The sequence below is a fragment of the Myotis myotis genome, unplaced genomic scaffold, assembly GCF_014108235.1.
Source record: "Myotis myotis isolate mMyoMyo1 unplaced genomic scaffold, mMyoMyo1.p scaffold_m19_p_1, whole genome shotgun sequence".
NCBI classification, from domain to species: domain Eukaryota; kingdom Metazoa; phylum Chordata; class Mammalia; order Chiroptera; family Vespertilionidae; genus Myotis; species Myotis myotis.
The window spans coordinates 25,454,141-25,468,253 of record NW_023416313.1 but is presented as its reverse complement, the minus strand read 5'-3'; the positions used below and the strand labels follow the sequence as shown (position 1 = coordinate 25,468,253).

At 46.0% G+C, this 14,113-nt stretch overlaps 1 protein-coding gene across 12 annotated transcripts in view; it reads left to right on the top strand.

Annotated features, from left to right (window-relative positions):
• APBB2 (amyloid beta precursor protein binding family B member 2) overlaps positions 1–14,113 on the top strand; it is a 323,648-nt gene that overhangs the window by 215,476 nt on the left and 94,059 nt on the right. For 8 of the 12 annotated variants that reach the window (XM_036332260.1, XM_036332188.1, XM_036332170.1 and 5 more), the window contains one exon: positions 11,758–11,966. In XM_036332260.1, coding sequence (XP_036188153.1) covers positions 11,758–11,966 — 209 coding nt within the window. The remainder of the gene's footprint in view (positions 1–11,757; positions 11,967–14,113) is intronic. The other 4 variants (XM_036332251.1, XM_036332242.1, XM_036332207.1 and 1 more) reach the window with 1 other exon arrangement.

The following is a 14,113-nucleotide window of genomic DNA, read 5'->3' as shown; positions in this document are numbered from 1 at the left end:
CATGTGTTCAATTAGAAATCTTTATTGCTTTGGAAGAAGACACTGAATATTGATTAACACCTTGCATTGTCTGCTACAGGTACCTTATTTATGAAACCCAAATACCAGGCCTTTCATAGACTAAAGGAAAAGCACAGAATGGTTTGCCTAGTTAACTTTATTATTTTTAAAAAAATTGTTTACAGTTAATTACCTGTTGCTCATATGATTACCATTTAGAACAAGATTTACGAAGTAAGACCATCGGGATGCAATGTGGAATTTCTGTATCAGTTACTGCCCTTGTACCACCAGTGCTGTTTCCCACAGTTATTGAACGTTGTTGAAATCTGTTTCTTCATCTGTGAAATGGGAATGTTATCTCCTCTATCTGTGTCATAAGATTTTATGGGATCCCATGCGATTGGACTGGTTACAGCATTTGGAAAGTCCTGTGGGGCCCGGCAGTGCATGCTCTTGTTCTTACATTAGAAACATGTTAACCTATGGGAGCAGAGTTCTGTATACTCCCACATATGGATTTTGATTCTAGGAAAGAATGCACCCACTTCAGCTTGCTTTTTTAATGTGCTGAGGAAAGGCCAAATTGCCATTTGTCATTGAACACTGTCTGTTTCCTAGATTCTTAATAATCACCTTTTGTTCTAATATTTAATGTTGCTGGGAAGTCAAGTCCTGGCACACCACCATTTAAAATAATAATGACCTTGAACTTGGTCCAGGCAACCCTGGAAGAGCTTCCACCTTCATCATTGCAGCCTGAGGAAGAACACAGCTCTAACAGAAAAGTGTATTGAAGACCCTGAAAAAATAATGGAAAAGAAAATTGGCTCTGTTTAATATACTTTTAAACCAGTCCACCTTGAAAGAGTATGGTGCCAGCAGTGATTCTATCTGTCTAATGGTATGGAAGCCAAAGGAAAGATTTCTGCTTATGATGGTGGTGTTTTGTCTTCTCTATTCTAACTGCTCACTGTGACATGATAATCAAATGGGGAAGTTGTGTGGTTGGGTTGACCAAGGGTATGGCAGCTGGACACATTCTCTGAATGATGTTGTGCAGTTACCCTTTGCTCAATTTTCTTTTTTTAAAAAAATATATTTTTATTTATTTCAGATTGGAAGGAAGTAGGAGAGGTAGAAACATCAAGGATGAGAGAGAATCATTGATCATCTGCCTCCTGCATGCCCCCGACGAGGGATCGAGCCCACAACCCTGACTGGGAATCAAACCATGATCTCCTAGTTCACAGGTCGATGCTCAACCCCTGAGCCACGTTGGCCGGTCACCTTTGCTCAGTTTTCATAGATAGATTTTCCTAGAACACTGTATTGAGGATTAGGCACTAAATTCCCAAACTTAAAAGCAAAGAATATTAGGCCTGATTTGTTGATCTTTTTGCCAAACCTGATTAGTCCCATCTGGTATTGAACAAGATTTGTGGCTGCCATTCAATAGGTACGTGGTACAATCAGACAACTGGAGGTAAAATTAATAAACCTGCCTAGCAATTTTACATAAATATATTGTGATCTTTACTTTTTAAAGTTATTTAAATATTGATGATTTCAAGAGCATCCCCATCTGCACCCGTTCTCCATTCATTATTATGGGCTAGAGGCCCGGTGCATGAAAATTCATGCCCTGGAGTGGGGGTCCCTCAGCCCGGCTTGCCCCCTCGCACAGTCCGGGAGCCCTTAGGGGCAGAAGGCGATCTGGCGATCAGGGAAGGCGATGACCCATCACACCTCTGCTGCTGCCACTACCAGCAGCGCAAGCCTCGGCCGGCCCTGGTTACCTGAGCCTCGGGTGGCCCTGGGCGGCTGGGGGGCTGAGGGGACTGGGAGACTCCGGAGGCTGGCGCCCCAGCAGGGCTGAGGGGACTGGGTGCCGCCATCTTGTGGCTGTGGGGGCTGCCATCTTTGAGGGCATGACAGTCAATTGGCATATTCCCTCCTTATTGGCTGTGGGCACCGCCAGCTCTGTGACAGCACGAAGGTCAATTAGCATATTCCCTCTTTATTAGGTAGGATTAGATTTTTGGATTTCAGACATTTGTTGGTTTCACTACAAATTTTTCCCAGCACTTCTTAGAAAAACAACAGTGAGGTTATCGAAATGGTCTGTAGCTTGCTTAAAATAAAATATAAATCACCACTCGTGTTTTATGTTTTTCTTTTTAATTTTTTTTTTGAGGGGGAGGCCTGTGGCTTCTCAGCAGTGGCTGTAAATTAGGCTATTTTGTTCCTTGGTGTGTCCTCTACAAGGAAATAGTGTTCTCAGATATTTCATATCATCATAAGATTTTAATGTCTTCTTTTATAACTTGTAGGGAAATGCATGTTTTATTAGGTATTTAGGTGTTTAGAATAAGACCTTCTGACAATATTACAATATCTATAGCCAGGCCATATGATTCACCTCAATTATATGTATATAGGGATGGATCGATGGATATTTACTAAGACCAATTTTCCCTCTGAATAATTTTCAGCTGCTTACACCTTGTGCCATTCAGTTTTTAAGTTTGTCTTTGCAGAGTCCCCCTGACTCCTGTGTCGTGTTTCCATTTTGGATGACAGTCTGGGAACAGAGCCTCATTTTCCTTTTCATCTTCCACCAACACCGGCTCGGATCCGGTTTACATGCCTTCTCGGGGCTGTGAGCTAGAGCAGAAGCGGTCTCAGAGGAAGGATGTCTTAAATAATACAGCACACCCAACAAGCTATTTTGTTTGGACTTCATTTCGGCTGCTTTAATGGCTCCACTGCAGGACATAAAGCAGCCCCATGCTGATTAAAGAGGTGCCACATACTCCAGCATGTGTTCTGCATCGACAGGGCAGTGCCAGGGTTATCGTCTGCTTTTCTTGGTCTAAATAAAAACGGCCTTTTTAGTAGAAACGTCTTTGGCAAACTCTGAGACGTCTTCGCTTTTAAAAGGAATTGCACAGTGGTTGATACCATTTCAAAAGCGTTGTGTCCCCACAGCCGCCTTTGAATGAAGCCATTCGTAGTAATAATAACTCAGATTTACTGAGTGAGCCCCGTGTGCCTGACTCTGTGCGGGGCGCTTGGTTCTGCATCAGTCCCCTGCGGGCGGAGTTGTCAGCAGTTCTGTGATGCTCGGAGCAGCCAGGCCATTAGACATTAGGCCGTTTGTCTGAGGTCGCACAGCGAGCCAGTGTTGGGGCTTGGCTTCAAGGCTGTCGGCTGGCTCCAGAGCTCCTGTCTGCGATAGTAAAATGGCCCTGAAGCTTAAAATGTAATAGGGTGAGCTCAGCAAAGACTGTGTCTCCAGTGAGTTTAAATGAAGAAATTTTGTGCGGACCTTATGCCAAAATACTTGATAAAAAGATACAAAGTATGTAGTGTTGCCAGGCCCAAATGTAAAGCCCGTTTAAATAATGAGTCCTTAGAATATTTACTCCAAAATCTTTAACAGAAAAATCCTCAGCTACAAATAGCTCCCTATTTGAAGGACACTCAGATACCTTAATTTTTTTTTTTAAAGAATATGGGGAAAGGTGTTATGAAATTAACACTCCCAAAACTGTTAGGAGTTTTATTGTAGCTGTTAAAAGAATGCCACCCCAGGAAAGCTCGGTTGAGTACAGCCTGTGTTTTTCCTGAGGCTGGGATAGACATCTCAGGGTCTCAGTGATGCCTTGCAAATACATCTCAAGAAGTAGATGAGGCCCCAAAACTGTTTTTGGCAGCTGGTGGGGCAGGATTCTAAACACTTTGGGGTTCATGCTCTTGTTCCCATAATCCTTGGGTTTGCCAGTCTCTGGCTGAGGACAGTTTTGCATCAATTCTAGGCAGTCTGTGTGCTGCTCGGAACCCTCAGCAAATGCATAATTAACGATCTAGACCTCGAGTCTGGGCTCTGTGCTGCTGTCTTCAAAGGTTGGTAATGAAGCTGGAGGAAATAAAAGTCTTGTTTGCTGGATTCTGAAGTTCTGAGTCCAGTAAAAATAAAGGAACTAAAAAGAGGGAGGGATGGAGAGAGGGAGGGGAGTAGAGAGGGAGGGAAGGAGGGGAAAAGGGGGGAGAAAGAGAGAAGAGAGAGGCAATGGAAGCAGACCACCAGATGATCAGAAAGAGTTTTAAAGCCAAATTCAAATGTTTTGGATTAGAGTATCTGGATCCCTCAGGAATAACATTGCTTAAAAGAGTAGCAGCAGCTGCAACGAAGACTTTGGAAAAGACGGTCTCCTCTTCTCCAAGAATGGGAGTGTTGTGCAAATTACCCTTCTGATTTTGAAGACACAGATCACACAAGACCTTCCAGAGTTTTCCTTTCCATAGAGAGTGAATTCTTAGCCCTGGTGGCCTTAACGATGACTTTTCCATTATAAGGACACGACAAGCTCTTTCCTGCCACATGGTCTTTGCACTGGCTGTTCCCTCTGCTGGGAATGCTGCTCTCTTGCCTCTTCCCCAGGCTCACCCCTCTAGTTTATTCCTCAGAGACCTTTCCCCACCATCCTGTCCAAATAGGCCACCCTATCCCCAGGCACAATTGATCACATTTCCTAACTTGCCTTTTACTCATTACCATGTTCACAGCTTCTAGAAAAGTGCTTGGCGTTTATAGAAGGCCCTCAATACGAAAGAATTAATGAATGAAAAGTAGGTGGATGAATGAATGATTGACTATATATTCACATGCTTTCCTTTATGGAGCCAGTAGTTAGGTGGAGTTTGCTGGAAAGGAATGATTACCTTTTCTGTTTTTCCAGGCCAGTGGTTCTTGAAAGTGTGGTTCTGAAACCAGTAGCATGAAATCCGCAGCACCAGGGAGCTGTTAGAACTGCGAATCCTCAGACCCACTGAGTCAGAAACGCTGGGGTGGCACCCAGTGACTTCCGCTCTATCAGGTTCTCCGGGTGACTCTGCTGCTTGAGAACCATGGCCCGAGGTCCCTGACGCCTGACCTGGGCCTATCTGATGAACCTCTGTATCTCCAGGCCTAAAGCGATGCCTGGCACAGAGCAGATAGGAAATGGTTGCTGAATGAATCACTCCATCTCCTCTTCCTCCCCACCCCCTCCCCATGCCCTACACACGGAAGGCACTGGGTACACACGGTGAGGAAGGGAGAGACTGCCATCTGAGGACCCAAGGGAAAGGTCTGCAGACCTGGCCAAGTTCAGAATCCCGGCTCACCCATTCCTCCTGCCTGTGGCCTCCAGAAGGCGAGGAATTTTCCAGCTGCTGCTGGTAGATGCTAATTTGTTTTCATTTGACCCTTGGATTCCTGCAAGTGAGCCCAGCAGAGAGGATGATTAGAAGCTGGTTTGCCTCACACACAGGCCCCGCTGGGGAGGTGGGAGGGGAGCAGGTCCCTGCAAAGACCGGTGGAGCCAGGCCAGTGGCACAGGCGCCAGAGGTGGCTGCAGGGGGCAGGTCTTGCCGCTCACAGATGGGCTCCTTGTTCCCACGCCAAGCAAGGCTTTTGGCCCTAGAGGCTCCCAGCAGGAGAGGGATTTTCTGGGGCTCTCAGCCTTGCTATTTTTACGCGCTGACTTCCAGGCCCTGCTTCCTGTTCCCTCAGGAAGGAACAAAACTGTGAACAATAAAGGACCACAGAGCCACATTGAAAGGGCACCTCCCGAGTTCCGCTCCTTGTCCCTCCTCCACCTGTCAGCCCGTGACTTCACCTTTAGCAATGCGGTGATGACAGGAGACCGTTAAGCAGCTTATGGGCAAGATCCTCAGGACAGATAGGAGGGGAAGTAGGGGGGCTCCCCAGCCTCTGCAGCTGCCTGAGGGGGAGTGTGATCCCAAGGCCTCTGATGGGTGAGCCCAGATGTGTGGGCAGCTGGAGCAGCTGCCCCCGAGTCACTGGAGGCAGATTAGGGAGGGAGGCCCCCGAAAGGAAGAGCCTGGGGGAAGCCTGCATTGGAAGTGCCCTTATTGGACTTGAGTGGTTCAGGGGCCAGCCTCCTGGAGTGAATCTCGGTGCCATCACTTCCCAGCCTTGGTCAGGTCAGCTGGCTGGGCTCATGGCCTCAGCATTGCAGCCATTGTGATATTTTTCTGTTGTTTCTCCCCCCGTTTATTCATTCACCTTCTCACGGCCCCCGAGCTGTCCATACTGATTTTTCTCGGGACTTTGAAAAAGTGAAATCCAGCTACCATGGCCTTTCCATGGCATCAGCTCCTTGCTTTTTCTTCAGCAAAACCTACGTAATTTTCTGGGAATCAAAAGGAGTTGGAACTTTCTCCTCTGATAACCTGGTATTTGCAGACTTTCCTGTTTTGCTGCAGCCCGCGTGCCTTCCTGCATGCCCTCTCCACTGGTGTCCATCTGAGGGCAGCCACTTAAGTTGCTCTGCAGTATTTTGAACAATCTTATGACAGAAGCAGTTTCTTGGTGTTTAGATGGCTTGGCCCCGCTGTTCTCTTGCCTTGGCTATGGTGTCTAGCTTTATTTTAAGCAATAAAATTCTTTAAAACAACTGACCCCTGTTTTCAAGGAAAATGATACATACAAAATCAATATGTAAAACTGAGAGCCGTCATTAGAGAAAAATGGTGCGCTTGTGTTTGAAAGGCTCTGGAAGGACCTAGAATTCCACCTCCCTGCACCACTGTCTTCCTCCCCAGTTTGATAACAACTGAAAACTACTGGTCCATTAAATAAGGTCCAAGGTACTTATTTAAATATATGCATTATTTTATGTAGGGAAAAAACTACAAAACAAATTGGGGCTATGACAATGAAACACAATGAAGTATAGGGCCGTGGTGCCCCAGAAGACATGTTTTGTGTTTTTCCTTGTTGAATATATCGATAAAACAAAACAAAAAACCAGCCAGCGTGGCTCAGTGGTTGAGCGTTGACCTATGAACCAGGAAGTCACGGTTCGATTCCCGGTCAGGGCACATGTCTGGGTTTTGGGCTCTATCCCCAGTGTGGGTTGTGCAGGAAGCAGCCTATCAGTGATTCTCTCTCATCATTGATGTTTCTGTCTCTCTCTCCTTTTCCTTTACTCTCTGAAATCAGTAAAAATATATTAAAAAAGAAAGAAACAAACAAAATCTCAGTTCAGAGTTTCTTGACTTCCAGCCCAGAATTCTCAGCTCAAAGTTTGTTGACTTCCAGCCCAGAATTCTTCCCAAAATTTCCTTTTGCATTTCTTTTTATACATAAGAACATTCACGTGCACCATCCAGGGAAGGAGACATCGCTCTAACCAGAAACTAGCATCCCTGTGGGTTGGGGAGTTGCTCCCTTTGGTGAACTTGCACAGAACTCATTTCCTCAGAATCCCTCTTTTGCTAAGTGCCAAGTTCCAAATCCCCATTACTCATGACTTCATTCATTCATTTCTCCCTTCTTTATTCCTTCTGCTTCCCGTCCATTCATTTATGTATCCATCCCTTTATCCATTCACCATCCATCCAACTCAGTGTTAGTGAATACCAGCTGTGCTAGTTCTTGGGAATACGATGGTGAACAAGACCAGCATGAGGTCTACTTGCCCTCCTAGGGCTTACAGCCCCTTACAGCCAGCATGGGATGATGTGGAAGGGACTCCGTAAGTGATTCTGGAACTGTTAACAATACTGTAGATGTGCCCACCTTACTTCCTTGGTCATCATCATTTCACCATCATCAATTTTTACCAACAGAATCACTCCCCCCCCCCTTTCTTTATTCCAATGGAATCTCAGCAGAAACTCAGAATATAAAACAAATATAAGTGGGTGGGTCTGGTTAAAGGCAGAACAGCCCAGTTAGTTCCTGCCCTGCAACCCACAATGCCTTTCATTTTGCCCTTGAGGTATCTCCTCACACAGCCAAACCTGAAGACCATTGACCTTGGTCTCTGTCCTTAGTCTGACATCTATCTATATAAAAGGCTAATATGCAAAGTGTCCCCTCGGGAATTCAACTGAGAGACCAGGGGTTTGATCACTCACTATGACGTGCTTTGGCCACCAGGGGGTGGCGCGGAACGAAGGAAGGCCCTGGCTGGCAGCCGGCAGCCAGGAAAGGAAGTCCCCGGCCGGCAGCCAGAAGGCCCCAATGGGCCCTGATCGCTAGCCAGGCCTAGGGACCCTACTCATGCACAGATTTTGTGCACTGGGCCTCTAGTAATTTCATACTGTGCTAGTGCTCTGTCTGTAGCTATTCTCCAGCTATGCTAATGCCCCAGCTGTAGAGGAAGCTAGGATAAATGTGTAAACGCAGGCCAACAGACCTCAGAAACCCCAGAAGTGGTAACGGGTAGCCTTTTTATGTCCTTTCAGTTTCTAGCCCCAGAGCTTTTCTTGGAGCCACTGGAATGGGACAGGGGAACACCCTTGATCGTTTTTTTCCACGGTCCCCAGACCCATGTATTTACCTGTCCTGTCTCAGTTGAGATGCTGAAAACAATGTAACTGCAGAAACAACCTCCTAAAACCAACACAGGACAAAGGAGTTTATGCACATGTTTGTTTGGACTTTGGGTAACTTGAAATTATTTAATCATGCTTAATTTCCTGCAGGGGGAGGGGAAGTTCCATCATAATTTGAGACAAGTGGCAGTTTTGCCTCTGGCAGATTTAAATGAGAAAGTGAATGCTGGGATCCAAACAGCCTCATGAATGTACATCTGTGCCCATAGTCTTAATCAACCTCTTTGTTTCGCTTCTTTCTTTCCTGTGGTGGTTGTAGCAGCCTCCCCGCCGCCTGCCCACGTGATTCAGTGACATTTGCACAGAGTAAGGCCCACAGGCTTTCTCATTTGCATTGCACTCCAGCCTTTTCTGAATGGCCACCGAGAAAAGGACCTGATCCTTAGAATAAAGTGATCCCCAGATTCAGAGCTCAAGTTTCTTAAGTTTTTCTACCCGCCTGCAGTGATGGGCTGCCTGTGATTCCTCCATTGTGCCTCTGCCTCTATGAATTTCTTATTCTGTTCCTCTTCCCTCTCCTGTCTTCTCTAGCATTTTAATCCATTTCAGATTCAACTAAAAAAAACAAACAAAAAAACAAGAATGAGATTTTCAAAAAGCAAATAGCTATTTAGTAAACTTATAAAAATTCACATAGGCCAGGGAATGGCTGGTTTATTTTATTTACCATCTCCCCTACAGGGTTTAAAAATTATTTCTTGAATTTGAACACCTTTGGACTTTGCACATGCTTGCCAATTTGCCACAGTCCCCACCATTCTCTGTCGTATTTCACACCCTGTGACTTTATATATGTATATTACTGGCCTGGCTTTATAGTCAGCCTGGTCCCTTCCTGAATATCAAAGCTTTCCCAGGCCGTCTTCCTTGAGAGTCTTCTTTATGCAATTTAGAGTTCTAGAGTTTTATAAAAAGCATTGCTACTATGCATATATTTATATCAAATGGGAGGAGTTATTAAAAGATAGAAATACAGTATTCTTTTATAGAAAGTGGTTAAAAGGAAATAAAAGTTGTACTCATTGCTGGGAATGTTATAGGATATCAGGCAGTAAATCTTACTAATAATTTATAAATGGATTCAATAGATTTTGTGCATAACTTGTACATTTCACCTAGGTGGTAAGCCTGGATAATGGAGCAAGGTAAGCCTGAAACATCGCGGGAGGCACAAATGACAGAACTGAAGCTGTCCTGCTTTGGGCGCATCATGAGAAGGCAGGGTTCTTTAGAAAAGACAATCATGCTGGAAGAATAGAAGGCAGCAGGAAAAGAGGAAGTCCAAATATGGAGTGACTTCATGAAAGAAGCCACAGGTCTGTGTCTACAGGAGCTGAGCAGAGCTGTTGAGGACAGGACACTGTGGACATCACTCAGTCACAGGGCCGCCAGGAGTGAGAGCCGATTAAACGGCACCTAACAACAAATAGAGCCTTGATTTGATCATAGGATTCTTGGAGGTGTTGGATAACTTGATAGTGAGTGGGTCCTTTATATAAATACTAGAGGCTCAGTGCGTGAAATTCATGCCTGGGTGCAGTCCCTAGGCCTGGCCAGCATTCGAAGCACAAGCATCTGAAGTGGAAGGGCAGGTCCCAGCTGACCTCTGGGCCCCCCGCTCGTCCCCTCTGCCTGAGTGATGGCACCCGAGTCCCCATGCGGAGATGCAGTGAGCGTGGCCAGATGCCGTGGGCCGGGGCGCAGCGTGGGCCTCTGGGCCACCCAGCAGTGCCACACAGAAGCCAGATGGGCAGTGTGCTCTCCCCCAGCCGGCCTCGTAGACCGGCTCCTGTGCGAACCCATGGGGGGCCCAACCGGCCCCTGCGGTCCCAGTGGCTGCGGCCCAGCTCACTCAGAAGAGGCCGTATGGGTGCAGGGCAGCCTCCTCATGAGCACTGGTGTCCCAGGGGAGGGTAGCAGGAGGTGTGAGAGCGAGCTTGGTGGACACCCCACATTCTCACTGTACCTCCATTGCAGCCCATGCCCAGGCAATGTGGGAGGTTGGCCATCGCCACCCACCCCCTGTTCCCCAGCACAGCCCAGGGCCTGGCCCCGATCGGGCAAGCAGGGCCTGCCAGCAGCTGGTTGCCGTCTACAGGACAATTGGCAGGGCGATCGGGCCCCCGCTCACACCTGCCTTGGCCTGGCGCTGCCTGCTCACCTGCTGCACCATCCTGTTGTGGTGCCGCTCTCGTCAGGGCCCATCGGGGCCAGCGGCACCTCCACTGCTGCCCGCTGCCAGCACCATGTCGCTGATGCCCTCCATGTTCCACACCGCCCCCTGGTGGTCAGCACACGTCATAGTGAGCGGTTGAAATCCTGGTTGAACAATTTGCATATTAGGCTTTTATTATATAGGACTAGTGGCCTGGTGCATGAATTTGTGCACATGGAAAGGAAATTAATTAGAAGAAATATTTTAATATCATTATTCGCCCTTTTGCTATAATAGAAGTGTCAACCAAATTCACGATCGACAATGACAGATGGAAACACACGTGTGTGATTGACGCCAGCAAGAGCTTTATATGTATTGCGCATGCGCTAGTCAACTTAGCCTTTTATAGATATAGAATAAATTTGCTTAATTAGACCTGCTTTCTGATGTAGCTAAACTTTTTCCAGCCCAGTGAAGCACCCCAACTTCTCTTTCAGGTAATTGTCAGCAACACAGCAGCAAATATCAGCATGAAGCGGATTATTAGTGTAGATCACACAGGGAGAACAAAGGGTAAAATATTTAACTGCAGCAGTGTTTGACTATATTCTGCGCAGTGAGAAAACCTGAAGTCATTTTCAAGGTTCATCATTTCTTCTTTTCAGTCAAGTCAAGTTTCTAAGTTTTCTAAGTCTCCATTTTCCAGCTAATGGAAAGAAAATAGGATTCCACCGAGTCTCCTATCTACCTACTCCAGGACTTCTGTGAGGATCAAAGGAGATGAGACATGGGGAAACGCTTCACAGACATTTGGTTAAAGTGTAAATGTTTCCACCTGGCTATAAAGCAAGTAGTGTTCCTGGGCTGAAGAAACTGCAAGAAGGCTATTCGCTAGGGAGAGGAAGTCTGGCGTTGCCACATGACGTCATTACCTTAGCGTATTAGCCTTTTACATATATACTAGTAGACTCTCAAACATCATCCTTCCTTTCCAGTTCTTCCCTTGTTTTATTCCATATCACCCTTTTACCATGCTCTGTGTCTGTTGGATGGCTGTGGTTCTTCTCTATTGGGCTCTGGACACGTCTGTCTATGGAATTCTCCTGACTGTTGGTACTAAACTTGGAAGACTGTAATTTGTTTCCTCTTTTAACAAAACCCTCTCTTTTTTTTCCATTTCCCAGCAGATGTATGGAGTGATCCCTCATTTCAGACCGACCCGGATTTGCCTCCTGGCTGGAAAAGAGTCAGTGACATCGCTGGGACCTATTACTGGCACATACCAACAGGAACGACGCAGTGGGAACGCCCTGTCTCCATCCCAGCGGACCTTCAGGGATCTAGGAAAGGCTCGCTTAGTTCTGTAACGCCATCTCCCACCCCAGAGAACGAGGTAAAACGGAGTCTCTTTGTAACAACTTAGTAGAGTGGATGTAACTGGTGATTTCGCTTTATACTCATTGCTTCTGCCCCAACAGGTCATCGAGGTAAGCTTTTTGATTATCGTGCATGTTGCATTTGAAACCTCAGTAATGCTACCTCTTAGTAAATAGTGTTAATACCATCTTTCAGGAATGTTTTCATTTTTTAATGGCTTTTGATCTCTTGAAACACTGTTTTAGGTACACAAAGTAAGAGGGGCTGATTAATGAGAAGTGGTTAAGATTCCCCAGGGCTCCTAGAGGCAATATTTTACTCTGTAGGTGCCATTGCGTGGTGCTGACTCCATAAAATATTTACACACAGAAGAACGTCTCTTGGCCAGACGTCTTATAATTACTGCATATCTTATTATCCTTGGGTTCATTGGATTGCATGGAGAGGATGTCAGTAAGAATAACCCTTGAGAGCCCTTAAATGCTTAATTTCTATTTTAAAAACAGGATGTTTATTTAGCCAAAGTGACCTGATTTTAGAAATAATGAGCAGCATAAATTTTTGCTATCCCTGAGGAAGAAATCTGAATGTTTAAACAAAGAATTGAGGCATTAAAAAAATTCCATTGTGGTATTTATTAATATAAAGAGTATTTACTCATTCTGTGAATCCTGATAATGAAATAGTCCAGAGAATTACATTTGGGAAAGGTCACAATTAAATAATGGCTTTTTCTTTCTTCCTTTCTTTTTTTCTTTCTTTTTTTTTTTTTAAGAAAAGTGGTTTGATCATTGACACCGAGACATGTTTGCTTTTCTCTGACCACAATCTTGTTTTTTAAATAACCCATTTTCTTTTACTTCGGGGACATGGATGGCATTTGAACTGCATCTCTTACCTGCAAAGCTCCTCCATATATTTGCAACTATTATCACCCTTTCTGTAGGAAACAAGAAAGAGATCTTGTTTTCTACGTCTTTGATTATTTACTTGCTCTTCTCTGGGAGGCAGTAAAACCTACCTTCCCACCACATCCTGCTGTTACCGAGCCACGTAGGATTTTGTTGTTTATCACTGGTCGATTTTGATAACATTTCATTGAAGCTTCATATTTCTGCTCCCTGAGCAAATTCCACTTAGTCAATTATTCATCATGTGTTAGGTGCACTGGGGGGTAAAGATGAACAAACATAGCCCTGATGCTCAAAGAGCTTGGCATGGAGTCTTCCTATCCCAGAAATGCTTCTTGGCATTTCTCCCTGGACCACGGAGTGGCCTCCCAGAATCGGAGCCAGTTCTCACTGAGGCACGGATATCCTCTCTCTTCCTTACCCACACACCTTTGCTCTTGGCACCTCTGTTAGAGTCTTTCTCCATTCCAAGGCTTCGTTCCCCAATTGCGACCCTTCAACCATCCTCACCAATGAGAAGTGCCTGATAGCCAGACAATGCCAGGGTGGGAAGGGGCCATTTGACACCAGTATCCATACATCGGGCACAGGGAAACTGAGGCACAGAGAGGTCAGTGACCAGCAGCAATACTGGGTGTAGAACTTGGACTTCCTAAATCCTCCTGAATTACAGGCCCGAGTGCTTCTCACTCCTCTCCCTTGGCTTTGGGGGTTCAGCCTGCTCTGCTTTCACATGGACCCAGAGGGGAGGAGATTAGAGTATCTTTGAGTTCCCATTTGTGTTCAGTAACTCCCTTGTCCTCTGTATGTGGGAGAAATGAAATCCTTCTAAAGCTCGCCTCCTGGGGCCAGGATGTGGGTGTGGTGGTATCCAGGAGGGCACCCCACGGTGTCTGTGTCTCGGATTTTTATTTCTTCAGTGACTATAGTAGACTTTCATTCCTTGTTCTGAGAAGAGTGCAGCACAGGTGGGCAGCTGGCCCCAGGGGCCAGTGTCAGGTAGCGAGTCCACCTCTCACCCCTGAGCCTTTTTCTGATGCCCACTTTTGCCTCTTCTTCCCCTTGTCCATGCCTGCTTCCTTCTTCCCATCCGCGGGTTGGGAGTCCCTTCCCCTGGCCCTCCCCCCCCCTCCGAGAGTACAGGTTTTCCCTCACACCCCCATGGCTCAGCCTCTGCTGCTATTTATGACTTACTGTGGCTTTCAGGATATTTCATGGACGTCATTTCATTTGTTCCTTCAAGACTCTGCGT